Source organism: Hipposideros armiger, unplaced genomic scaffold, assembly GCF_001890085.2.
Source record: "Hipposideros armiger isolate ML-2016 unplaced genomic scaffold, ASM189008v1 scaffold_620, whole genome shotgun sequence".
Taxonomy (NCBI): Eukaryota; Metazoa; Chordata; class Mammalia; order Chiroptera; family Hipposideridae; genus Hipposideros; species Hipposideros armiger.
This window is the reverse complement of record NW_017731970.1, coordinates 839,027-864,925: the sequence shown is the minus strand read 5'-3', so window position 1 is coordinate 864,925 and position 25,899 is coordinate 839,027. Positions and strand designations below refer to the sequence as shown.

At 41.2% G+C, this 25,899-nt stretch overlaps 1 protein-coding gene across 2 annotated transcripts in view; it reads right to left on the bottom strand.

Moving 5' to 3' along the window:
* PCYT1B (phosphate cytidylyltransferase 1B, choline) overlaps positions 1-25,899 on the bottom strand; it is a 97,562-nt gene that overhangs the window by 44,311 nt on the left and 27,352 nt on the right. For both annotated transcript variants that reach the window (XM_019625241.1, XM_019625242.1), the window contains exons 3-5: positions 20,194-20,310; positions 3,770-3,921; positions 1,239-1,317 (exon numbers count right to left, since the gene is read on the bottom strand). In XM_019625241.1, the coding sequence (XP_019480786.1) occupies positions 1,239-1,317; positions 3,770-3,921; positions 20,194-20,310 (348 nt within the window). The remainder of the gene's footprint in view (positions 1-1,238; positions 1,318-3,769; positions 3,922-20,193; positions 20,311-25,899) is intronic.

Here is a 25,899-nt window from a genome sequence, read left to right as displayed (position 1 = left end):
ATACAGTATAGGGAATATGGTGTATAATGTTGTAAAAACTATGTATGGTGTCAGATAAGTACTGGACTCATTGGAGGGATCACTTCATAAATTATATAAATTCCTAACCACTACATTGTACACCTGAAACTAATATAAAATAATATTGAATGTCAACTATAATTTTAAAAAATTATATATATATATATATATATATATATATATATATAATATGTATGTCATGGGATGTAGAGTACAGCATAGGGAATATAGTCAATGGTATTGTAATAGCTATGTATGGTGTCAGATGGGTAGTAGACTTGGGGTTATCACTTTGTGAGGTGTGTAAATGTCTAGTCATTATGTTGTTTTGTACACCTGAAACTAATAATAATAATAAAAGATGCAGGAGAAGAGTCAAGGATGCATGAGTTACGGGTAAATTGGGGCGGGAAGGGGAAGAAGAGGAGGTAAATGTCACCAGGGAGCCCCGAGAATCCTGCTGAGGCTAGAAACCAGATCTGTTACAAAGCCCAACAGCAATTCCCCCAGCATAGGAGTAGGAACAGAGACCTTGCTGATGGAATTAGCTCCAGGGAGCCTATAGTAGAAGGAAACTCACCTCTTTCCAGCCCCCCAGTAACTCCCTGGAGCCTACCAGAGTCTCTGACCTTAACGGACATGCTTAATGACAAATGAGACAACTTTCAAAGCTCTGGCACTATGTCTGCTTTCCACAACATCACTTAACTGTTTCAGAAAGAAAACATTTTACCTGATTCTACAAATACTTATCCATTCTTTTTTTGCTTCTGAGTGTGGTACCTGAAGATATTACAGTCATGTGACAGAATAACATATGGCAGAACTGACTTTGTAGACAAGAAGTCCAGGTTGTTAGTCAGTTATCTGTCTTCTTCTGAAAGGAACTTTCTTGGGAGTAGAAAATAATTTCATTGTGAATGAAAAAAACAGTTTCCCTTTAAACAATAGGGTCCTGTGATTTTAGTCTGATGAACTCTAAAATCTAACCTCAAACCGCAAGTTGAGTACTTTGGGGCTCAGGTTAATTCCAATATAAATAACCTAACTGGTGTCTGTGCCATTTAGCACATGTCAGCAGAGGGTTATAGGGGCTAATAGGGAGACATCTGAAATTCCTATACCTTGTATGTCTGCGCTGCAGAACTAGGGCAGATGTCTCATTAAATGTGATTATTGTGCCACAGTGGACAGGGGAGCCCAGGAGCACTCCTCACCTGCTTCCTTTATATGTTTATATACGTCATCAGAGCCAGCAGAAGAGTATGGAATGTCGTCATGGGCCACAAAATCAATCTGTTGGAAAGAGAAAAGAGTGACGTCACCCCTGGCATGGATGCACATGTCTGTGATCTGAAAATGCCTTTGTGAAATACAGAAACTGTAATAAACAGTTGAAATAAGCAGTTTATAATGTGGATTGGAGTCCTTAACTGAAAGGTATTTCCAACTGTCTCCATTTCCATGAGACAATGGGAACTAAATTGGTTTCTCTCCTTTGCTGGTCCCTCTTTCTCTACTACCTCTGATAGTAGGTTTTCTTGGCCTTCTGTTTTTCTATACTTGGCCTCTAAACTTTGTCCTTCAGAGAATTCCTTCATTCTTCAGGTTTGATTCACCCCTGCTATGATGAGGAGCCCAAGTCTGCATTTCCTATCCCACTGATGGCAACAGGCCCTCACACTTAAGTAGTATCTTATATCGTGGAAATGAATTCAGTCTGATGAATGAATTTAGTTTCGTTTCTCATTTTCACAACCACCTTGTGAGGTAGGTAGGGCAAATATTACTATTTCAGTTGGGACATAAATCTGCTGAAACTGGCAAACTTGTCAGATTTTCCCAAAGTTTCTCTTTCTCTTTCGCCACCCCTTGCTGTCACTTTGAAAATCCACCTCTCTGGAATTTAATTCATCCTGAAACTGGTGCCCCCTTCCAACGGCACTTCCATTTTCCCAGTTCATCTAGGCCCCAAACACCTTGGCATTGCTTCACTTCCTCTCCATCGCTACTACACTAACCTAGGGTCCTGTCACCTGGGTTATTGACACCAACTTGTACTTCACCTTTCTCACTGCAGACTCTCTCCTCCCCAAGCCATCCTTCTGTCACATGGGGATCCTACTTCAACAGAATTTTCTTCTTGTCATCCTTGTACCTGCTGCAATAGTTCCCTATTTCCTACTATTTCAAGTAAAACCTCCTTGCCTAGCTTTCAAAGCCCTTTATAACACAGCTTTGCTGCACCTCGAGAGGTAGTTTTGAGTTAGAAGTTTAACTTGCCTGGGTATGATTCCTGCACCACCACTTGCTTGCTATATAAGTTATAAATTGGTGGTAAAGATTAAATTAGGATTTGCCAACCTCAATACCAGTTGCATTCTGAGCTGATAATTCTTTTTTTTTTTGGGGGGGGGGTTCTGCACTGTAGGATGTTTAGCAGCACCCCTGGCATTTACCCACTAGATGCCAGTAGCACCTCTCCAGTTGTGACAGCCAAAAATATTTCCAGACATTGCCAAATGTCCCTTGGAAGCAAACTCGCTCTCACTTGAGAATCATTGGATTTAATGATATAATTATGTAAAAGTGCTTAAAAATAATAATGGGTATACAGCAAGTACTCAACAAATGCTAGTTATTATTATTAATTCTATTCTTAGTACTCAAACTTAGATCCTCCTCCTTGCCAATGTATAATAATAACAATAACAACAACTCCTCAGAGTAGCCATGAGAGCGAATGCAATTTGTATAAGAGCAAAGCACTTAGCACAGTGCTGGGCACATGGTAAAATAGTAAGTGGCAGCCATCATTACCATCACGAGTTTCCCATAATGCCCAGCACAAGTTGAATACACAATAGATGCTTAGTGAAAATGTGTTAGTGATTGCCGAAAGTAAATCATATTGTAGTTCTTCCTTTTTCTTTTTATTCTTGCTGGGAAATTGTCTCCTCTGCTATTACCCATGCACATTTATCAGTATTCTCTATTCTCTTCTGTATTGTGAATTTAAAAATAGAAAAGAAAACTCTTAGAACAGCTTAATCTTATTTTTTTGTACTGTTCATAAAAGGAGAGAATAGCTCCTAATGTGGGACTTGTAGGGAGATACAAAGCACATAATTTGATGCAGATCAAAAGAATTTCTCATGTTTTCAACTAATAAAAATCTTATATCAGTAGGAGTCTCAGGGTCACAAAATCATAGATATAAAGTTTTTTCCTTAAAGGCTGACCCCTGCCCTTCTGGATAAGATATGTGTTCATCTGTTCCATGAAAAATCATGCCTGTGAATCTGTAAGCACAAATAATGATGATGATGATGATGGTGATGACATTTTTGGAGCTCTTGCTAGAGGCCAGCCAGTGTTCCAAGGGTTTCACTTAGATGATCTCATTGGATCCTCATGAGGAACAGCCCCATGAGGAAAGTACCAATATCACCCCATTTTACAGTTTAGGTAAGTGAGTTCAATTTTTTGCTGAAGGTTAGGAAGGGATAGAGGCCACACTTGGACCTTGGTGGTCTCGCTCCAGAGCCCACACTGAAGAAGTGAGAGGATATCAGTCCCCAGGCTGGGGCAGAAGAGAGGTGCTACATCAAGTGCCATCACATGATGGTTCCTGAAGTTACCAAGTTACCTCTTTAGGAAGTTGGAAGAGTCTTGGGGCTTTCTGGGTACTGGCTACAGAGCCAGGCTCCCTAATTCTGCTACTTAGAGACCATGGAAGAATAAGTACCTTGTGTTTTTCCAGAAACTCTGGTGTGAGTGTCCATGGAGCATCTCTGATGACTTCGTCTACATAGCGACAGTGTCTGAGAGCTTCGTATCTCTCTGCTTCATTCATCACGGTGAAACCTTTGAATTTGTGGGTGAGGTCATCACTGCAGACTGAAACAGGCAAAAGCATTAAGTGCTGTTAGCTGGCCCAGGCCCTGTTCACAGCCATCCCAGTACAGACATGGCTTCTTTGAAAGGAGCTCAGCCTTGCTAGGTGCTTGGCATAATCAAACTCAGTTTTTTTACAGGAACAAAGGATCAGGAAACTGAAGCAAGCAGAAATCCACCAGCAATTCAGAATTTCATTTTAGTGCTAATTACAACTGCATTCTCCACCCTGGCTTTTATTAACATTATTCTCTACACGACCTAACGAGACTTTCATGTCTTTTTATTTCCCTATCCCACCCTTCAGTGAAAATTACTATTCAGAAATCAAATGATCAAATGAAGAGACAGAAAAGAGAGAGAGAGAGAGAGAGAGAGAGAGAGAGAGAGAGAGAGAGAGAGAGAGAGGGAAACCAAGGGGCCTGAATTGTAGAAGGTTGGAACCATCACAGTTCCAATTCCTTTACTAGATCATTGTACTTAGTAACCCAAGTGTCATTCACGTGCATGCACATGTGTGTGCATGCACACATTTCTGTTCCCTGGATTGAAGTCTAGTCACTACACATCTGGCCACACAGTCAGGAGGATAAAGTCTTGAAATAGAAGATCTGGTCTAGCCGAGTTCATCCTTCCCACTTCTCTTATGCTCTCTAAATCTCAGGTTCCTGAACCCTCAGATGGGGATAATAATATCCTCCACTCTCAGCCATAGAGAGGATTTTTTGTGAGGAGTTACATGAAAGTGCTTTGAAATAAATGGAACAATATATATTATTCATTATCCTACCCGGAATATATTTTTTCTGTTGGCAAAGGCAGATTTCCGGAGCCTTCCTACACGTCAGGAATAAATGTCATTGTGGGTACAGCACCTGTGTGTCAGTATCCCGGTGAGGTTCTTGCTGCAGAGGATCAGACCCCGACTGCTTCTTAAGATGACTTGTTTTTTTCTTTACGGTATTATGTATACACAACACATTTACAAATTTTAAGTGTATGAGGTATTTTTTTTAAAGATTTTTTTTAATTGGGGAATTGGGGGGATGGGAACAGACAAGTTGCTGTCCTTTTGTTCTTCAGTCTAGTTGTGGAGGACGTTGCTTCACTGTCCCAAGTTGGCACCATCATTGCGCTCTTCCCAGGCGAGGCACATCAGTCACCGGCTTCTGGACGGCCGCTCACTGCGGCTGCTGGCCGCTCACGCTGGCTGTTGGCTACACACGGTAGCCCATGGCAAACCACTGCCACAGGGGCTGCAGCCTACGCCTCCCCGGGGACTCACGGCAGCCCAGCTCCAAGTTGAGCAAGTTGAGCTGTTGTTCAGCATCTTAGCTGTAGAGGGCAGTGTCACTGGCCCTCATATGTGGGATCCAAACTGGGGCCCTCTGGCATCCCCAGCCAGTTCTTAACCATCGCGCTACTCGGCCGGCCCTGTATGAGGTATTTTTTAAAAAACAAAAATACGATCCTTTTCTTGGAACCCAATCATGCTCCATATCCAGAACCAAATCTGGCCACAGAGTCAGTACAGCCAACAGCCACGCCCGGCATCCTTGGAGAATCTCCTATTGCAGCCCTCACACACCCTGCATCCAAACCATCAGCAAAGCTGCTGGCTGTGCCTTCACTTGCAGCTAGAAGCAACATTCTTCTCACCACCTTCACCTCTCCCTTCCCAGCCCATTCACCATCTCTCCCATGGATTACTGCACTGGGCTCCTAACTGCTCTCCTGATTCTGATCCTGCCCACCCCCACCAGCCTGTTCTCATCAGCCGGAATGATCCCATTAAAACCTGTCAGACTGACATTCCAAGGCTCCCATCTCCCTCAGAGTAAAAGCCAAACTCCTCCAGCAGCCTACAGGCTCCTACAAGATCCACACCTCCACCCCTCCTTGCCTCTTTAACTGCATCCCCTGTTTCGTCTCAGCCCCTGGCCTCCTTGCTGTTTCCTGAATCCACCAAGAATGTTCCTCCTCAGGTCAGGGCTTGGCACTTCTTGTTCCCCAAACCTGGAACAGCTGTGCTCCAAATATCCATAGGGCTCACTCTCTCTCCTCCTGTAAGTCTTCCCCGACCACCGTCTTCTAAACTGCAATCCCATCACCACCACAAGCAGTCTCCATCCCCTTTCCACTTTACTTCTCACTATGGCACTTGTCAATCTATATTGGTTTTACTTCATTTTGTTTATGATTCGTGTTCCTCTACTAAAATATAAGCTCCCTGAGGACAGGGGCTTTTGTCTGTTTTATTTTCTGATAGCCCATAGGGGCCTCTTAACAAATATTTGTTGAATGAATTAATACTGCCTGATACATATAGATGTTCAATAAATGTTGACTATGATTTAAAATAACAGATTTGTATTTATCTGCAGGCACATTTCAACACCATACATGCAAATAAGAGAATAGTGTGTCTCTAGACATGTATGTGTATGCCCATATACCTCCTATATCTACTTCCTGAGATGCTGTATAGACATACGTAGAATACAACACATTAGAGAAAACAGTGTCGTGGTTTACACATTTCCAAAACACCATCACCCATGTGGCTGGCTTGAAAATCTTGATGAGTATCAGGATCACCTAAGGAGCTTGTTAAATATAAATATGCCTAGGCTCCAGTCCCCAAGATTTTGATTCAGTGGGTGCTATGGTCTGAATGTGTCCCCCTGCCCCAAATTTATATGTTGAAATCTCAACTCCCAAGGTAATGATATTCCGAGGTGGGACTTTGGAAAGTCATGAGGATGCAACTTGCATGAATAGGATTAGTGCCTTATAAAAGAAGCTCCAGAGAGCTCCCTACCACCTTCCACCATATAAGAAAACAGCGAGAAGGCACTAACTGTCAATCAGGAAGAGGGCCTTCGCCAGAAGGAGATGTTAGCGCCTTGACCTTGGACTTCCCAGACTCCAGAACTGTGAGGAATAAACTGCTGTTTTTAAGCTATTCAGTCTGTGGCATCTTGTTATAGTAGCCTGAATGGACTGAGACAGCGGGTCTGGAGTAGGGCCCAGGAAGCTTTATTTTTGACAAGCTTCAGGGAAGATTGTGATACACACAACATTTGAAAGCCCTGAAGCATATTATGAACATCTTGAGTAAAAGCCCAGCCTGTTTGTGAATCAACCATCACAACCAGCTGTTGAGGGTGGGCGGGGGCAGGGGAGGAGGCAGGGAGTAGAGCCATAATGACTATGTTATGTATCGATTCACTGACTGTGTGAGCTTTGACTCCATAAATTGGAATTATTTATGGGCCAACCTATACAATTTACAAATTGATCTAAGACTTTAAATGTTCTTTTAGGACTTGACTAAAACACTACCTCAAGAATTATATTGAGCAGAAATGGATTTGAGGTCCATCAATTTTCTATTTTAAACACCACAAAACTAGGCCAAACCATATTCCACACCCTGCCTTTTGAACCTGCACCTGAGCAATTTGGTATAACTTCTAGATGACCGAGATAATGGCCTAACAGAGCACAGAGCAAACAAACATCCTGTTTATGACAATACAGGGTCCTATTTTCATATCCCAGGGGTGACCTCAAGAAGCAGCTGAACATGCTGACCAGTTATTGTCTAAACATTAATTACACCAAAGCAGCACTGTTGTTCTTGAGTCTTGGCAAATGCTCTCTGACAACCAGATGGAGAACTCTGAGCCATGGTGTTCGTTCCATGGATGAATTCACTGAGCTATCAGGGAGCTCATGCTTCAGCTAAACTATCCTGGCAGCTCACTGTGCTCAAAATAAAATGTTACCAGTACCCCTAGACTAATCAGGGGGATCACTTTGTAAGTTATGTAAATGTCTAATCACTGTGTTGTACACCTGAAACTATAATATTGTATGACAACTGTAATTGAAAAAAATTTTTTTTAATTAAAAAACATATACTACCAGTTCCTTGCAGGAGAGAAAATATAACATAGGGGTTTGAACTTTGGAGCCCAGCAGATTTAGGTTCTAATCCCAGCTCTGCTATTTATTACTGGGAAAGGTACTCAAACTCTCTAAGCCTCAGTTGCCTGTCTTTAAAACATGGTGAAGTTTTGAGAGTTAAATTTGATCCTCTGTATGAGTAGAGAACAATACCCAGTAATGTTTGCCATTTATTAATAGTAGTAGAAATATAGGACCATTTATGGCAATATTCATTTGTGTTTTGGGCTCTGTCTTTTCCCTGCTGCTGCCACTCCAAGCAAGTCCCCAGCCTCTTGGCATAAACTGCCCCACAGAAGCCGTGAAGTTCAACTCGCTGGTAAACAGCATGCCCTCCTGGCTACTGTTTTCCTGAAGCCAGAGATCCTTGGGGGAATTATGTAATGAAGAAGACAGAGAGAGAATATACCTCCAAACAAGGAAGAGTCCAAAGATCTGAGAAGCCCACAAGCAGAAGGGGTCAGAGGGAGAGACTGGGGATCAGAGACATGCTGCTCTGGCTCAGTGGTTTCACCTGGGGTGCCTCACCTTGCAGAGGTGCAGTAAATCTGCTCCCATCTAGTAATTTTGTAGGCTAGATGATGAGGGCAGTGCAAAAACAGTGCTGGGCTGAAGGCTGGAAGCCCCTCTCCTGTTTCTGTAAACAATTCGGAACCTTGTTTGACTCTGGGGAGCTGAAGACAGCCCAAAAAGAACTGAAACGAATTTCCCACCAGTCAGGCAAAATGGAGTCTTAGAGGACCATGTAATTGCAATTAAAATACAATAGAGCATAAACCCACATTTATGGAGTAATATTTATGCCTACTATAGTAGGAGTAGTATTGTGTTTATTGTTGTTGTTTTTTAATTCCCCACCTGTGAAGCAGAAGTGGGTACTGATGACTCATATCCTTAAACAAAATGTTTTAGGGAAAAAACACTATGATATAAATTTTAATTTCTTGACTTATTTTTAAATGACTGAGCTTCTAATTTAAAATGGAGAAAAAAGAGCTTTACGACTAGATAGTTTGGGGGTTTTTTTGTTTTGTTTTTGTGGGTTTTTTAAAGATTATATTGGGGAATTGGGGAGAGGGGAACAGACAAGTTGCTGTCCTTTTGTTCTTCAGTCTAGTTGTGGAGGACGTCGCTTCACTGGCCCATGTTGGCACCATCATTGGTCTCTTCCCAGGTGAGACAGATTGGTTGCCGGCTTCTGGACAGCCGCTCACGGTGGCTCTTGGCAGCTCACACCAGCTGCCGGCCACTCACGGTAGCCCATGGCAACCCATTGCTGCAGGGGCTGCAGCCTATGCCGTCGCCGGCAACTCACGGCAGCCCAGCTCCAGGTTGAGCTGTTGTTCACCATCTTAGCTGTAGAGGGCAGTGTCACCAGCCCTCATGTGGGATCCCAACGGGCCCCTGCTGTTCAGAACTGGTGTCTCAATCCAGCTCTTAACTAATGCACCACTTGGCTGGCCCTTGTTGTTTGTTTGTTTTGTGTTTTTTTAAAGATTTTTTTTTAATTGGGGAATTGGGGGAGGGGAATAGCGCTGGGGAATTGGGGGAAGGGGAACAGACAAGTTGCTGTCCTTTGGTTCTTCAGTCTAGTTGTGGAGGACGTGGCTTCACTGGCCCATGTTGGTGTTATCATTGCGCTCTTCCTGGATGAGGCAGATCGGTCGCTGGCCACTGGACGGCCGCTCACGATGGCTCATGGCAACTCACAAAAGCTCACGCCAGCTGCTGGCCAGCCCCACTGCAGCCTACGCTGTCACCGGCAACTCACGGCAACTGTAGAAGGCGCAGCGTCACTGGCCCTTATGTGGGATCCAAACCGGGGCCCTGCTGCTCAGAGCTGGTGTCCCAAGCCAACTCCTAACCAACGCACCACTCGGCTAGCCCACAACTAGATAGTTTTAATTCACTAAAATAATACCAACAAGGTAAGCTGGCATAAAAGAATTTTCAAATTATTATTGGCTACATGCTTAAAAATGAGAAATGCAAGTATTTTAACCACAGTGCAAAATCATGGCAGTTTATGGTGTCTGTTACTACCTAAGGTAGAGAAGTAGATGGAAGGACCTTCAGTTATCACAGTTTCTGGTCTTTGAATCAATTATTAGGTTGTTGGAAAAGTCATGACGTATTTTTTCTGTTTTTTGTTGCAAAAATGTGTCATGACTTTTCTGACAACCCAATATTTCTGCCAAATACCAAGTATTTGAAGCAAGTACCTGTGCACGAACTTGCCCCAACCAGAGTAGTTTCATGGGCTAAGTCCGTGCTCAGCCCAGGGGAATTCCTACAACAAATAACTGTAGATGTAAGGGGGCCCACAATTAATATAGCAGTTTCTTTCAACTTACTGTGTTTTATTTGCCAACACACGTAATATCAAGAGCCAGCCAGCCTTTCAACCAACAACACAGAATACCTATTCATAAAGGGCTCCCTCACTTTCCTCACTATAGAATTGTCTGCCATTAAGTTGGTTTGTAATACTCAGGAAAGATCGTCTAAAGCAGCGGTTCTCAACCTTCCTAATGCCGTGACCCCTTAACACAGTTCCTCATGTTGTAGTGACCCCCAACCATAAAATTATTTTCGTTGCTACTCTATCACTGTAATTTTGCTACTGTTATGAATCATAATGAAAATATCTTTTTGTTTTCCGATGGTCTTAGGCGACCCCTGTGAAAGGGTCGTTCAACTCCCAAAGGGGTCATGACCCACAGTTTGAGAACCGCTGCTCTAAGGCCTTCAAACTAGGGCACTCATACCCCTGGGGATACACAAAGACTTTTCCAAAGGTATCTGAGCACAGAGAGCTTTAAAGGAATTAATATCCAGATCCTCAACTTCCAAGGGTACCCTTTCCTAAAATTAATAAGCCCCCAAAAGCCTCTATGTCCAAAATGAACTTTACTCCACTTTACAAAAGAAAGGCACCATCCAAACCTTATGTTGCATTGCAAGGGGCAGGGACTTAAGACTTAAGGTCAAGCAAGCGGAAACCTCGTTCAATGATTATTCAAAGCAACATGAACCTGTAAAAGCTTCCTGTCTTTCCCTCTCTTGCACACATTTCTGATACAGGGGAAGCTGGGTGTTAGAAACTAAACATGGTAGTGTGGGGAATAAGGCACATTTTTGCCTAACTTTGCCTCTTCTTTCTCCCAACTGTCAAAAGACAAGGCTCCTGAGGGATACAGCCCAGGAATTCAAAGCAAAAGGAGCATTGGAAAGAAATATTGAATGCTAAAAATGGCTTTTTCATGTAGTTAAGGGTAAGCATTTTTCTAGCTAGTCTCAATACTCATATTGAATCCTAAAAATGCCTTTTATCTTTTATTTAAGAGTAAGCATTTTCCCCAGCTATTCACTACAAAATCACTTTAATAGCCAAAGCTGTATGGGCTGCTACCGCTGCTTCTTAGAAATATAACTGGAATATTTTCTGGAATTATGATAGTTTTCGAAATACATTGGAATAAACACATGGATAAAACATTTATGTGGGGTTTTGTAAGATTTCATATGCATTATTTAAAAAGGAAGAATTTATTTTATCAACTCACATCATGAAATCTTTATTCCATTTACAGATAATCCTGATCCCATATATCTCCTAAAATGTTTATTATTTTCTACCTCCTCATAATGAAAAATGTCTACAGCCATACAAATTACCTTTTAGTACTATATTCCTTTTCTATCCTCAAATACATAGGAAAAGTATAACCATGGTGTCTGATAATTATTTCTGATTTTTATATTTGATTTTATTTATTCCCCAAACCAAACACCAGAGTTTGATACACACACCAATATTTAGAGAAGGAATAACTTGTTTCTTATCATATTCCTCTCCTTATAAATATTATGTAATTTTATCTATAAATTACATTGCGTTATTATAAATTAAGCACATTGATTTATTGACTCATTTGAAACATATTAGACCTATCTAATTTTAATCTTGACTGATTCTATTTTATACAATGCATTCTATAATTTATTTCTCAGTGGTTTTTATAAAGCTTCTTGAAATACATTAATACATTCAAATTGAAAAGACTTTTGCTTGGTTTCCAGGTTTTTAGTAGGTTTGACAATGAGGACTGGCTTTGCCAATTAGGTTAGATAGTGTTTTCTGCACATTTAGCAAGCTAAAGTTACAGCCCTAAGGTTTTGTGTGTTCTTTTTTAAGTTTTAAGCAAATGATAAAAGCATTTTATCAAAAATTATTGGATTTCAATGGTGTAATGAAATCAATATTTCCGTTTCCCCAACCCTTTCTAAGTATATCTGGTTGAATAAGTTGCTTTCAAGTAAAAGAGTAAGGGTTATAATTAGAATCATTTGATAAGTCTTGGTAAAGTCTTTTTGTTATACTTCCCAGAAAGGGAGAAAGCAAATGATTCTAATAGCTTGGAAACAAGGTCAGGTAATTTCTAATCCATTGCTTGCAACAAATTTGAAAGAAGATCTTAATAAATTGTCACTTGATAGACCATTAAAATTATTTTGATGACAATAATAAATTATTTTTGTGACATTTGGCAAATAACTCAGGAGTTCAAAAATTGAGTGGCATCACTATAACAAACTTCTTCTATTCCCATCTAAATATTTGTGTGAACAAAATATTTCAGCACTTACATATATAGCAAGGAAAAATAGAAACAAAATCAATGTTAAACTATGTCTCATTTTAGCAATAATATATTCAGCCACAAATAATGAGACCCTACTTACTTCATTTAACTGATAGAGAACACCAAACAAGATGAATGCCAAAGAAAACATCTTGAAAGAAGCCAGAAGAAAAAAAAAACACCTTACCTATAGAGCAGCAAGGATAAAAATTACATTGGACTTCTCCACAGAAACAACACATGCCAGAAGAGAATGGAATGAAATATTTACAGTGTTGAGAGAAAACAACCCACCTACCAACCTGGAATTCTGTACCCTGCAACATTATCCTTTAAAAGAAAAGGACAAATAAAGACTTCCTCAGACAAAGAAAAATTGAATTTGTTTCCAGTAGACCTGCCTTGCAAAAATGTTTTAAAAAGTTCTTCAGAAAGAAGGAAATTATACAGGTTAGAAATTTGGATCTACATAAAGAATGGAAGAACATTAGAGAATGAATAAGGTAAGATAAAATAAAAACTTTTATTTTTCTTATTCTTGTTTTTTATTAGTTTCAGGTATACAAAGCAATGTAATAGTTACATTGAAACCCCTCATAAAGTGATAACCCACCCACCCCAAGCTACTACCCCTCTGACCTCTTATATAGCTGTAATAATACCATCGACTATCTTCCCTATGTTGTACTCCACATCCTGTGACTATATATACCTATATATTTAGTTATAATTGGCATTCAATATTATTCTACTTTAGCTCTTCAGGTGTATAGCACAGTGGTCAGGCATCTACACAGTCTATAACGTGATCCCCCTGATAAATCCAGTGCGCATCTGGCACCTTACATGAACTTTACAACATCGTTGATTATATTCCCCATACTGTATTAACTACCAATTTGTATTTCTTAATACCTTCATTTTTTTCACCCTGCCCCCAAACCCTCCCATCTATCACCCTGATAGATCTAGTGCCTATCTGGCACCATACCTTGTTATTACAATATTATTGACTATATTCCTTATGCTATACCCTACATCCCCATGACTACTGTGTAACAACCAATCTGTACTTCTTAATCCCTTCCCCTTTCACCCACCCTTAACCCCCCTCTCCCACCTTAAAGAAGTCCCTCTAACATTCCTTGTAAAGCTGGCTTGGGGGTGATGAACTCCTTCAGCTTTTTCTTGTCTGGGAAGCTCCTTATCTGTCCTTCAATTCTAAATGACAGCCTTGCTGGGTAGAGCCATCTTGGTTGTAGGTTCTTGCTTTATATCACTTGGAATATTTCCTGCCAATCCCTTCTTGCCTGCAAAGTTTCTGTTGAGAAACCAGCTGCCAGTCTTATGGGGGCTCCCTTGTAGGTAACTAACTGCTTTTCTCTTGCTGCTTTTAAGACTCTCTCTTTGTCTTTAACCTTTGGCACTTAAATTATGATGTGTCTTGTTGTTTGCCTCTTTGGGTTTATCTTGTTTGGGACTCTCTGTGCTTCCTGGGCTTGTATGTCTATTTCCTTCACCAGGTTAGGGAAGTTTTCTGTCATTATTTCTTCAAATAGGTTCTCAGTTCCTTGCTCTGTTTCTTCTCCTTCTGGTACCCCTATAAAGTGAATGTTGGTATGCTTGATATTGTCCTGGAGGCCCCTTAAACTCTCCTCAATTTTTTGGATTTTTTTTTTCTGTTCTGGTTGGGTATTTTCTGCCACCTTATCTACTACATCACTGGTTGGATCCTCTGCTTCATCTAATCTACTGTTGATTCCCTGTCATATATTCTTTGTTTCCATTATTATATCCTTTATTTCTAACTGGTTCTTTTTTTATGGTTTCCATCTCCATTTTTATGAGATCATTGAGCATTCTTATAACCTGTATTTGGAACTCTGTGTCTGATAGATTGCTTATCTTCATTTCACTTAGATCTTTTTCTGGAGCTTTGTTCTGTTCTTTCATTTGGGACATGTTTTTTTGTCTTCCCATTTTGGCTGCCTCGCTGTGTTTGTTTCTATGTATTAGGTAGAGCTGCTATGTCTCCTAGTCTTAGTAGAGTGGCCTTATGTAGTAGGTGTGCTGCGGGGTTCAGTGGCACAGTCTTTCTGGTCACCTGAGCCACGCACTCCAGGTGTGTTCCTTGTATGGGTTGTGTGTGCTCCCCTCTTGTAGTTGAGCCTTGGTTGATAAATGCACATCAGTGGGAGGGACTGACCCTCAGGCTCACTGGTTGTGAGGACTGGCCTTGACTACAGTGGAAGTGCAGGGGCTGATCCTATAGAGCAGGTCTGCCTCAGCAGGACTCTGATGCCTGCCCAATCCACCCCTTGGGTGTGTCACGCTTGGAAGTGGGTGGGTGATGTTCCAGTTTGTTTTGAAGCTGGCCACTGGGGGGCGCCAGCCCCAGGACCACCTTGGAGGGGATGCGCTGTAGGACTAGTTCAGCCACAGCCTGTGCCCCACCTGGGGCCACCTAGCGGGAGCCAGAAAGAAATCTGCAGATGGCTGCCACCTGTGCTGTGCTTGGAAGTGCCTCGGGAGGCCAAGCTGTGAACCAAGGCTGGCTGCCCGCTAGTGCCGGCTTAGGGCTGCTCAGCCAGAGGTACAGGACATGGTCAAGCCAGGTGCTGCTTGTCTGGGTTCCACAAACCTTTGATGGATCCTAGGAAAGTGCAGCTTCAGCGAAGGCAGGTGGTCTGCATGAAAAAGCCATTGAAAGCAGCCTGGGTGTGCCCAAAAGTTGGGAGGGGCCAGGTCTTATATGGCCAGGGTGGGGCGAACGAACCTTGGAGGCTCAGATATGGTGGCCACTTGTGTCCCCATGCCAGGAAGGGGGAGGGCTCAGCAAAGAAATAATGGCCTCCACCAGCTCCTTCGTCCAGGAGAAAGCCACCTCTCCAGCCCCGTCCCAAGCCAGACAACTCAGGTCCCCGCAGTATGTCTCTGCCCGCCTCTCCAGCTGCGCCCCCAGCGCTGGAGCTCAGAGCCAGTGATTCCATTGGTAAGTCTGCCTGCGGTCCCTTTAAGAAGAGTGCCTGTGAGTGCAGCCGCACTCAGTCTCACTCAATCACAACCTCCACTGGTTTTCACAACCAGAAATTAGGGGGACTTCTCTCCCCGGCTCAGGAACCCTGGGCTGGGGTGGGGCTGGTGTCTCTCGCTCTTTTAGAGTATGGGGGACCCCCCACAGCCAAAATCGCCCTCCCGTTCTTTAATGGTCACACGTGGGTGTGGGACCAGCCCGTGCAGTGTCTCCGACCTTCCTACCCAGCCTGGAGGTGGCTTCTTCTGCATGACCTTAGTTGAAGTTCAGCTTGATTTTAGGTGATTCTCAATAAAGGTTGTTTTGTAGATTAGTTGTAATTTTCATGTGGTTGTGAGAGAAGGTAAACACAGCGTTTACCTACTGTGCCATCTTGGTTGTCTGATCTGCTGTTGTTTCTTAGGACCTCTTCCTTAGGTGTATATTATCTCGGTGTCACACAGGGCTGGCTGTCAGGCTTCTGAGGTTGTGACAGAGGCAGGTTTCTCATTCAGGTGAAGGCATCTGCAAACTCCATACACAGACTGTCCACCTGCCATTAATTTTCTCTCTTTAGGAGGGCCAAGGATGCCCTGCTTTCAAGTCATCCTGGCACTGCATCTGTCCAAAGTCCATAGCTGGCCCTCTTGCATGTGTCTGGAGCTCCATTTGGGTACTCCAACCCTGGCAGAGGCCGCATGGAAAAGGCTATTTTTCTTATTTTTAATTCAGATAACAGTTTGTTCCAAATAATAATAGCAATAATGTATTCAATTATGTATTACAGGGCCAGCGGAGTGGCTCAGTTGGTTAAGAGCTCGCTCAAGAGTGTGAGCTCTGAGCAACAGAGTCGCCAGTTCAATTCCCGGCCCAAATTGAGCTGCCACTGAGCTGCCAACAGGTGGCAGGATGGCTCAGCTAAACAAAATCATGTATTACATATATATGGTTACATATATGTGAAATGAATGATACAAGGGATGAGAGGAAGGAATTTAGAAATATTTAGTCATTAGAAGGTACTTGCGATATTGGTATAGCATTATTTGAAATAATGTGGACTTGGATTGATTTAGAATATATATTGCAAACCGTAGGGCAACCACTAAAAAAGTTAAAGAAGTATAAATGATATGCTAAGAAAGGAAAGAAAACAGAATCATATAAAATGGTCAATTAAAACAACAAAAGGCAAAAAGAGTGTGTAAGACAAAAATAGAAACAAAGAACAAAGGCAACAAATATAAAACAGAAAAAAATATGGTAGATTTTAAACCAACTATATCAATAATCACTTTGAATGTCAGTGGTCTAAATTCACCAATTAAAAGACAGAGATTGTCAGAGTGGATCAAAAAACAAGACCCAAACTATATGTCATCTACAAGAAACCCACTTTAAATATAAAGACACAGATACATTAAAAGTAAAGGGATTGAGAAAGATACAGCATGCTAACAATAACCAAAAGAAAGTGGGATTAGCTACATTAATTTCAGACAGAGCAGACTTCAGAGCAAGGAAAGTTATCAAGAATAAATAGGAGCATTACATAAAATAAAGGGGTCAATACTCTAAGAAAACATAATAATCCTTAATGTGTATGTGCCTAACAAAATACATGAGGCAAAAACTGATAGAACTGTAAAGAGAAATATATGAATTTACTATTATAGTTGGAGACTTTAATACCCCGTATCAGAAATAGACAGATCTAGCAGTCAGAAAATGAATAAGGACAGCACCATCAATCAACTGGATATAACTGACATCTACAGACTGCTCATCCAACCACAACAGAATACCCATTCTTCTCAAGCTCACACAGAACATTTACCAAGATAGACTACATTCTGAGTCATAAAACACACCTTAACAAATTAAAAAAAACAGAAATTATACAGTATCTGACCTCAGACTATAATGGAAGCAATAACAAAAAGTCAGCTGCAAAATCCCCAAATACTTGTAGATTAAACAACACACTTCTAAATAACACACAGGTCAAGAGAAATATTTAAATATTTTAAACTAAATGAAAATGAAAACACAACTTATCAAAATTTTTGGGACGTATGGAAAACAGAGCTTAATGGGAGATTTATAGCACTGAATGTATATATCTTTTAGAAGAAAAATATAAAATTAATAATCTCAGCTTTCACCTTAGGAAACTAGAAAAAGTGGTTTAAAAATATTTCAAGGTGCCTCGTTAGCGCAGTAGGTAGCGCTTCAGTCTCATAAAAATATTTCATAGTATTGCCATCCAATTATTTCAAATAGAATAATAAGAATAAGAAATCAGTGGAGAAAATAACATATTGAAATTATTTATTATTTGTTGTTTATGTTGCTTGTGGTTTTTCACTTTTACTCTGTCACTGTCCTCAAAAGTCTACACACCACTTCTTTATAGCTTTGTGTAGTGCTGCTTCATTTCCCATCCATACTCTAGTCCCTGTCACCTACCAAAAGATATGGTCTCAATGGTAATCTTAATTGAACATGACCTTGGCTTCCATGGAGAAACCACGTAATAGCCACTGAGGGGATAGCTGCATTGCTTTGTAAACCTGCTATAGAGGACATTGTTCATTAGATTAATCAGTGCCCCTTATGCAGCAACCATCCTGAACACTTATCTCAGCACTCAGGGCAGGAAAAGAGAGTTCTTCCTAATGCTGCAGTATCAGCTCTAGCATTTGAGGGCTAGAGTTATGGAATAACTGTGTCGCTCCTTTTGCTAAGTTCTGGATTTCTTGTTGGAGTTCTTCTCCCCTTCTTCTGCTTTAATTCTTGGCTCTGAACTCCTGTTCATATTAATTTCTCTGAGTATTAAATCATATGTGTTTTTATGGAAAGCCTTCCTAAGATGTACACATTAATAAAATAGCATATTGCAATAGCTGACATGTCTTCTCCATTTGTCCCAATGTTATTGTCCTGACTGGTGTGAACGCTGCACAGAGAAAGTTCTATGTCCTGGCTTTTGTGTGCCCTTACTTCACTCAGGTCTCTGTGCAAACACTTCAGAGGGGCCTCTCCTGACCTCCCTACCTAAAATACCCCACCAGTCACTCTTTCCCCTTACCCTATTTCATATTTCTTCATAGTACCATTGTTACATATTTACTTGTTTACTGGGCAATGTCTTCCTCTTCCTCAGACTCTAAGTTTTCTGAGGACATAGTCTCATGTTCATGGCCGCATCCTCAGTGTACAGAAGAGTGCCTGGCGCATAGTAGGAGCTCAGTAAATAGCTATTAAATGTAGGGGTCATTCGGTGAATCCATGAAACCATTGTTGCATAACGACCTAGAGAATTGCTGTTATTGATTTACTGCTTTCTCCAATTTATAAGAATGTACTGAAAGCTACATAGTCCTTTGATCTTACTTTTGGTATAATAACCCAGGGCCATGGCTAGTGTTCCTGGTAAGTGTCACCCACACCTAACTCCTACAAACTTGAGTCACCAAAATGACCAAAGCCCAAATACTGCAAAGGTCTTGCCAGGGCCCCAGCAGCTTAGGACTAGACTACAGGTGGTAGTGCTCACTCAAGAAGTGGTTTTCCACTCAAGATAAAGGGAAATGAACAAGGGATAGGTTCTCTACTTGCCTTGGGTTCCCTCAGCATGACTTGTTCAGTAACCCTTGCCTTTTATCATCTCTTCCTTCTAGAAAGAACTCCATTCAATAACCCACATGGTCACCATCCTCAGCAAATCGGCAGATGGGTTCCTCTTAAACATTCAAAAAGTAGTTTTAAACTTGCAGAGGATAACAAAACACTTTAAAAAACAGACACACAGTCTCTTACCAGCACCTTTCTTTGCACATTGTAGGTCTAAGGGGCGATGGTGCCTAGTTCATGTTAATGCCACAAAAACTGATCGTGGTGTAAGGATACGCTGCTTCCAGAAGCTACAGAGGTGAGACACAGGCCTCCTAGTCAGGTACTATCCCTTTTACCCAAACTAAAATCTGTAGGCCTTCTGGAGGTGGAAAATGTCAAGCCACAGCTAACCATCTAACCACCCTTCTCCCTCAACATGCTTACAAAGCAAGTCAGTTCCTTCATTGTGAACCAAGATTACTTGGGATTATAAATCTCCATTTCTTTAACACACTGTGCATAACTTCTACTATTCAGGACTGTTGTAAGCCACTAATGTTAGCACAACATCATCCTAATTGCTGTGGGTCACACAAAGGAAATAGACAATGACCTTGTTTACCCTTAATCATTCTGAACCCCTGTAGCTCCCCAAGATATGACATCAAGATAATATTGGTTTTCTCCTAACCCTCTAGAAAATTTTAGAAACATAAATTGGATCATGCCTCAAAACGCGAGAAAGGCATTAATAGAAAACCTGAAGCAGTTACCCTTGGTGGTATTACTAGTCTGTCTCTCTCTCTGGGAATTGGTGCTGTTTAATCACATGATGTCATTTTCCCTATGGTTTTTTTCTTTTTACACGTCATTTTAAATTTCAGGCAGTGAACAAGTGAGCCAACATGGGCTAAATTGGGAGCTTTAACAATGTGACCTTTTAATGATGGAACTCTGAAAGGGGGTCCTTTTCAGGAAGCACATTATAAAAGAGTTTTCTAGACAAAGAGAAAATGCACTTCTTACCTCCTACCAACAAGTAGCTGTTGGGAAACAGTGTTTTTGCTTGCATAAGTGCCCTTGCGTGGCCTGAGTGGAAGAGGTCAAATATTCCATCTGCATATACTCTGACAGGTCTGTCAACTATGGAAGAAAGAAAACATCGTCAACAGAATTGCAGAATAAGGAATCCCAATTACCTGATTCTTCCATCAGTATAGCACCATAAGAAAGTTTACCTGCATAAAACACAATGTCTATATATCATCAGTTTCATATTAGTGCATGACATTAATTTTACAAAGAGGTTCTTCTGGGGATATCAAAGCAGAGTAAAAACATAACAAAATTAAGATTAACGCAGAACATACATTTTCAGCCAACAGGAAAGACAAACACAGAGCACTGGGGAGTTCCCTTGACCCAGAGTGGAGTCTCAGGTGTCTGAGCCAGCAAATTCAGGCAGAACAGGCATAACCAAACGGTTGGCAGGGTCAGCCCAGTGGGGGTATCAGGCGGGGAGTAACTGAGGAGCTCAATGAAAAGGACAAATGACTTCTTCCTTCAGTCTGGCAATTCTGAATGAAGACTCCCGAGTCCTGCTCCCCAAGGCAGTGTTGTGCAGGAGTAGCTCGTACTGCTCAAAGAGAAAGTTATACACCTTTCTTCCCACCTCCAACTCACACTGGTAGCCTGAAGTCAGACTTGGTAGGAATATTTACATCACGGAAATTGGCAAATGCTAGAAATCAGAACTTATTTCCTGCTGAAGGGCCAATTGCTAAACATTTACCAGCATACCACTGCACAAAGGTCACTCCCTAACTCTTTGGTATCAGAAGAATTGGGGTGGAGGAACACATGCCCCAAAGGGAGGAGAGTTGGGGTACAGAAGTTACATGTGAGGGTGGTGCTTGGGGTTAGAGGCAAGCGACCAACACTATAGTCCTTCCTAAGGAGAAAGGTTAAGGGTAAAGAGGCCACAACAGACACTCTCACAATGGCATACGGTGCTCTGGGAAGTGCCATTCCATGAAGAAGAGGGACACACTTCACCACAACCCCCCTGAGAGCCAGGAGAGAGCACCAACAATGACAGGAGGACACTTTTGCTGAGCCAGCCCAAAGACCCAGCGCCTCAAATAAGAGGGAGATATTGGGGTGGGGGAAGAGAGGCTGGGTACTAACTTTTACACCATTCTGGACTCTCAATGAAGGAACTAGAAAGTAAAACTATGGCAAACTACACGGTAAATATGGCGAACTGAACACATATACACACATTTATCTCCACTTCCTCCCAAACACCACAAAAATTAGAGAAAGAATGAAAAAGGTTTAATCTGCAAAGGGCAGAGGAAATAAGACAGGCAAGGACAGTGGATGAGAGATGTCAACAACATTTTGGAAAGTTGATTGTCAAGTGCTGAGTACCTACCGGGAACAAGACTCAGGTCTGGGGCAGGTAGGGAAAGGGACTGCTGGTTTGTTTGTTTCTTTTTATTTTTTTAGATTTTTTTTTATTGGGGAATCGGGGAAGGGGAACAGACAAGTTGCTCTCCCTTTGTTCTTCAGTCTAGTTGTGGAGGACATCGCTTCACTGGCCCATGTTGGCATTATCATTGCAGTCTTCTTGGGTGAGGCAGTTGCTCGCCGGCCATTGGACGGCCACTCACTGGCAGCTCATGAAAGCGCACGCCACCTGCTGGCCAGCCCCGCTGCAGCCTACCCTGTCGCCGTTGCTGTCGCCGGTGAGCCGGTGACTCACAGCAGCCCAGCTCCAGGTTGAGCTGTTGTTCAGCATCTTAGCTGCAGAGGGCAGTGTCACTGGCCCTCATATGTGGGATCCAAACCGGGNTCACTGGCCCTCATATGTGGGATCCAAACCGGGGCCCTGCTGCTCAGAGCTGGCGTCCCAAGCCAACTCCTAACCAATGTGCCACTCAGCTGGCCCTGTTTGTTTCTTTATAAGCCTAAGAGCCTTACTGACTTTTTAAACTACACGCATGTATTATATTGCTGTTATCAAAATAAATGAAAATAAATCAATGCAAACTTCAGTTGAATGATTGTTAAAACTTAGATTTAAAGTTGTGATTATTTCTTGATGTAGTAAAACCTTATTAATTTGGAAGATAAATTAAAAGAAATGTTACATTAATAGATTCAGATGGTAAAATGTTTCTAATAAATTAAATTTCTCTAATAAAACAACTTGAGAGGCTTTATGTCAAATAGGGAATTGCAATTATTTCTAATTATACACCATTTTGAACAAACAGAATTGCCTTCATGGGATTATCCTGTATTCCAAATAAGGCACAGTAAATAGAAAATGCTTTGAAATAACAAACTGCCTAACAAGGGATCCTTGGTTTCAATGTTCTTATTCAATTTGAATCAATTGAGGAAAATTTGTTTTAAGATATAAACCCCAGGGGAAAGCAGATGGCAGTTTTGCAGAACTTTTTGTTATTGATTCAGAGGTGATCGAGATAAATGGATTCAGGAAGCAGGAAGGAAAGAAAAGTAAAGAAAAAAAAGTACAGAAAGATGACAAAGTTACTGAGAAAAAGGCCATTTAATAAATCTTTGAAGAGTATTTGTGGAGTTGATTCTGCAATAACTCACTTTTACAAACTGTAATGTGTCAGAAATTTGCAGATTGGGAAACTCTGCAGGACCAGAAAAAATGGAGGAACGCTGTCTCTTCAACAAATAAACTTTAAGAAAAAAAAGAGAGAGAGATGGAAGGGGGACCTGCAGATTAAAAAAAGAGATTCAAAAGACATATCGACATATTGTAATATAAGGACATTATTCGGATTTGGGTTCAAACTATTAATGATGACATAAGGCAACTGGAAATTGGAACACTGAAGATTTGGTATTAAAGAATTACTGGTAATTTTTAGGTAAGATAATGATGGAGTGGTTATACTTAAAAAAATAGATTAGATAGATAGGTGATAGATGATAGAAAGAAATATTTATGGATGAAATGATAGGAAGCCCTATCATTTAAATAATTCAAGAGGGAAGAGTAGGGCCGGCCGAGTGGCTCTCTGAGCAACTAGTGGTTCGATTCCCGGCCTGAGCTGAGCTGCCACTGAGCTGCCAACAGGTGGCAGGATGGCTCAGCTAAAAAGAAATGCGGGGGGAGTAGATGAGGGTGTGCATGGGGCAAGACTGGCCAAGGGTTGGTGGCTGTTAGGTATGGGTGACGGACACATGAAGGTTCATTATATTGTTTTACTTTTGCATATGTGTGAAATTCTCCATAAAAAAAAATAAGGTGGCTCCCAACGCTCCCTGCACCCTGGTGTTCATGCCTTTGTGTGATCCCCTCCCTTTGAAGTGTGAGTGGGACCTGTGACTTGCTTCTAATGAGTAGAACCTGGCAAAGATGATAGATGTCACTCCCATGATTGTGTTACAGTGTATAGATTCCACATTGCTAGTAGGCTCACTCTCCCTTGGTGGCTTTGAAGAAGCCAGCTGCCATATTGTGAGAGGGCCTATTGAGAGGGCCACATAGCGAGGAACTGCAGGCGCCTTCTAGGAGCTGAGGGTAACCTCTGGCTGAGAACCAGCAAGTAGCCAGATCCTTGGTCCTACAGTTGCAAGGAAATAAATTCTGCCAACAACCTGAGTGAGCTCAGAAGTAGATCCACGAGGTCGGAAAATTAAGTTCGTGAACTCATCCTAGAAAAAGTGCTACCTACCTCATTGCTGAATATCACTATGGTCACCCTTGAAGTACTCCCCTTGGGAAGCTATGCACCGATGCCAGCGCCTAGTCCACCCTTCAAAGCAATTTTGGAACTTTTTCTGGAATGGCCATCAGAGTTGTCGTATTATCTTTGATGTCCTGAATGTCATCAAAATGTCTTCCTTTCAATATTTCTTTTATCTTCAGGTAAAGAAATAAGTAATTGGGGGCCTGATCAGGTGAGTAGGGAGGGTGTTCCAATACAGTTATTTGTTTACTGGCTAAAAACTCCCTCACAGACAGTGCCGTGTGAGCTGATGTACTGTCGTGATGCAAGAGTCATGAATTGTTGGCGAAAAGGTCAGACCATTTAACTTTTTCACACAGCTTTTTCAGCACTTCCAAATAGTAAACCTGGTTAACTGTTTGTTCAGTTGGTACAAATTCATAATGAATAATCCCTCTGATATCAAATAAGGTTAGCAACATTGTTGCAACAAGTTCCTGAACTTAATTATCAGACCTCGTATCACCAGTATTATCAGTTCTCCAGATGAGAACTGAGCCCTTGGTCGCACCTTTAATGCAGCCTATTGAGACCCCGAACAGAGGCCTCATCTAAGCCAGGCTTGAACTTCTGATGTGCGGAAATCATAACACAGTAAATGTGCATTGTTTCAAGCCACTAGGTCTGTGGCAATATGTTATGCAGCATAGAAAATGAATACAGTGGCATTATACACTCTCTGCTTAGATTATTATAAAATTTTAAAAATATTTGAAGGAAATTCCTGTTTATCCTGAATGGTCAAAATAAGTATATCAGATAAATGTGATGTTCTGGTAAAATGCATTTCTGTGTAGCACAAGTTGATTACCATATTTCAAATAACTTAAATATGACTATACATAACACCAAAATGATGCTGAATATTTGCTTGAGGATCATGCATACAAATAATGACCATAATACAGTACTGTGGGGAAAATCTGATTTTTTTAACTTTCTGGATCTTACAGTCCAATTTGTATAAGTTATTCAGCCCTTAGAAGTAAATGAAACAGTGAAGGGGGCTATGCTTATCTCCCATCTCATGCTATATACAAAAATGAACTCAAAATGGATCATGGACCTAACTGTATGAGCTAAAAATATAAAACCTGTAGAAGAAAATAGGAGAAAATCTTAGTGACTTTGGGTTTGGCAAAATTTTCTTAATTAGTACTCCAAAAGGACATACTATAAAATTCAAAAATTGATAAACTGGACCTTATTTTAAAACTTAGGCTCGTCAAAAGACATTTTTACAAAAATGAAAATGTGAGTTGTGCGCAGGGACAAAATATTTGCAAAGTGTATATCTGTATAGGACTTGTGTCTAGAATATATAAAGGACCCTAAAATTCAATAATAAGACAAGTAATTCATTTTTCAAAGGGCAAAGAAATTGAACAGATACTTCACCAAAGAATATAAATATATGGATAGTAAATAAGCACATGAAAAGATGCTCAGCATCACTACTCATCAGGGAAATGCAAATTCAAGCCAGAATGATATACCACTTCATACCCCTAGAATAGGTAAAAAAAAATTTTAAATATTGACCATACCAAGTGTTTGTGAGGCTATAGAGCAACTGGAATGCTCATGCACTGCTGGTGGAATAGTACAATCGCTTTGAAAAGCAGTTTGGCAGTTGGTTAAAAAGTTAAACACATGCATACCATACGTCCAGACAGGAGGCAATCACCAACTGCATTATATCTGAATTAACGTTTTTTGCGGGGTCTGCTATGGCGTTTCTTGGCATTGCTTTGGATTCAGGGAACAGCAAAAGGGTGATTCTTCTTTTTTTTGAGTATTCATTTTTGATTATGGCTATTAACAGCTTACATTTAAACAACAACTTAACAGTACATACAATTTACAAAGCTCATATATTTTGCTTGATCTTTGCATCAATTCTGTGAGGTAGGTAGGGGAGAGTGGAGTTACTATACTCATTTCACAGAGGGGC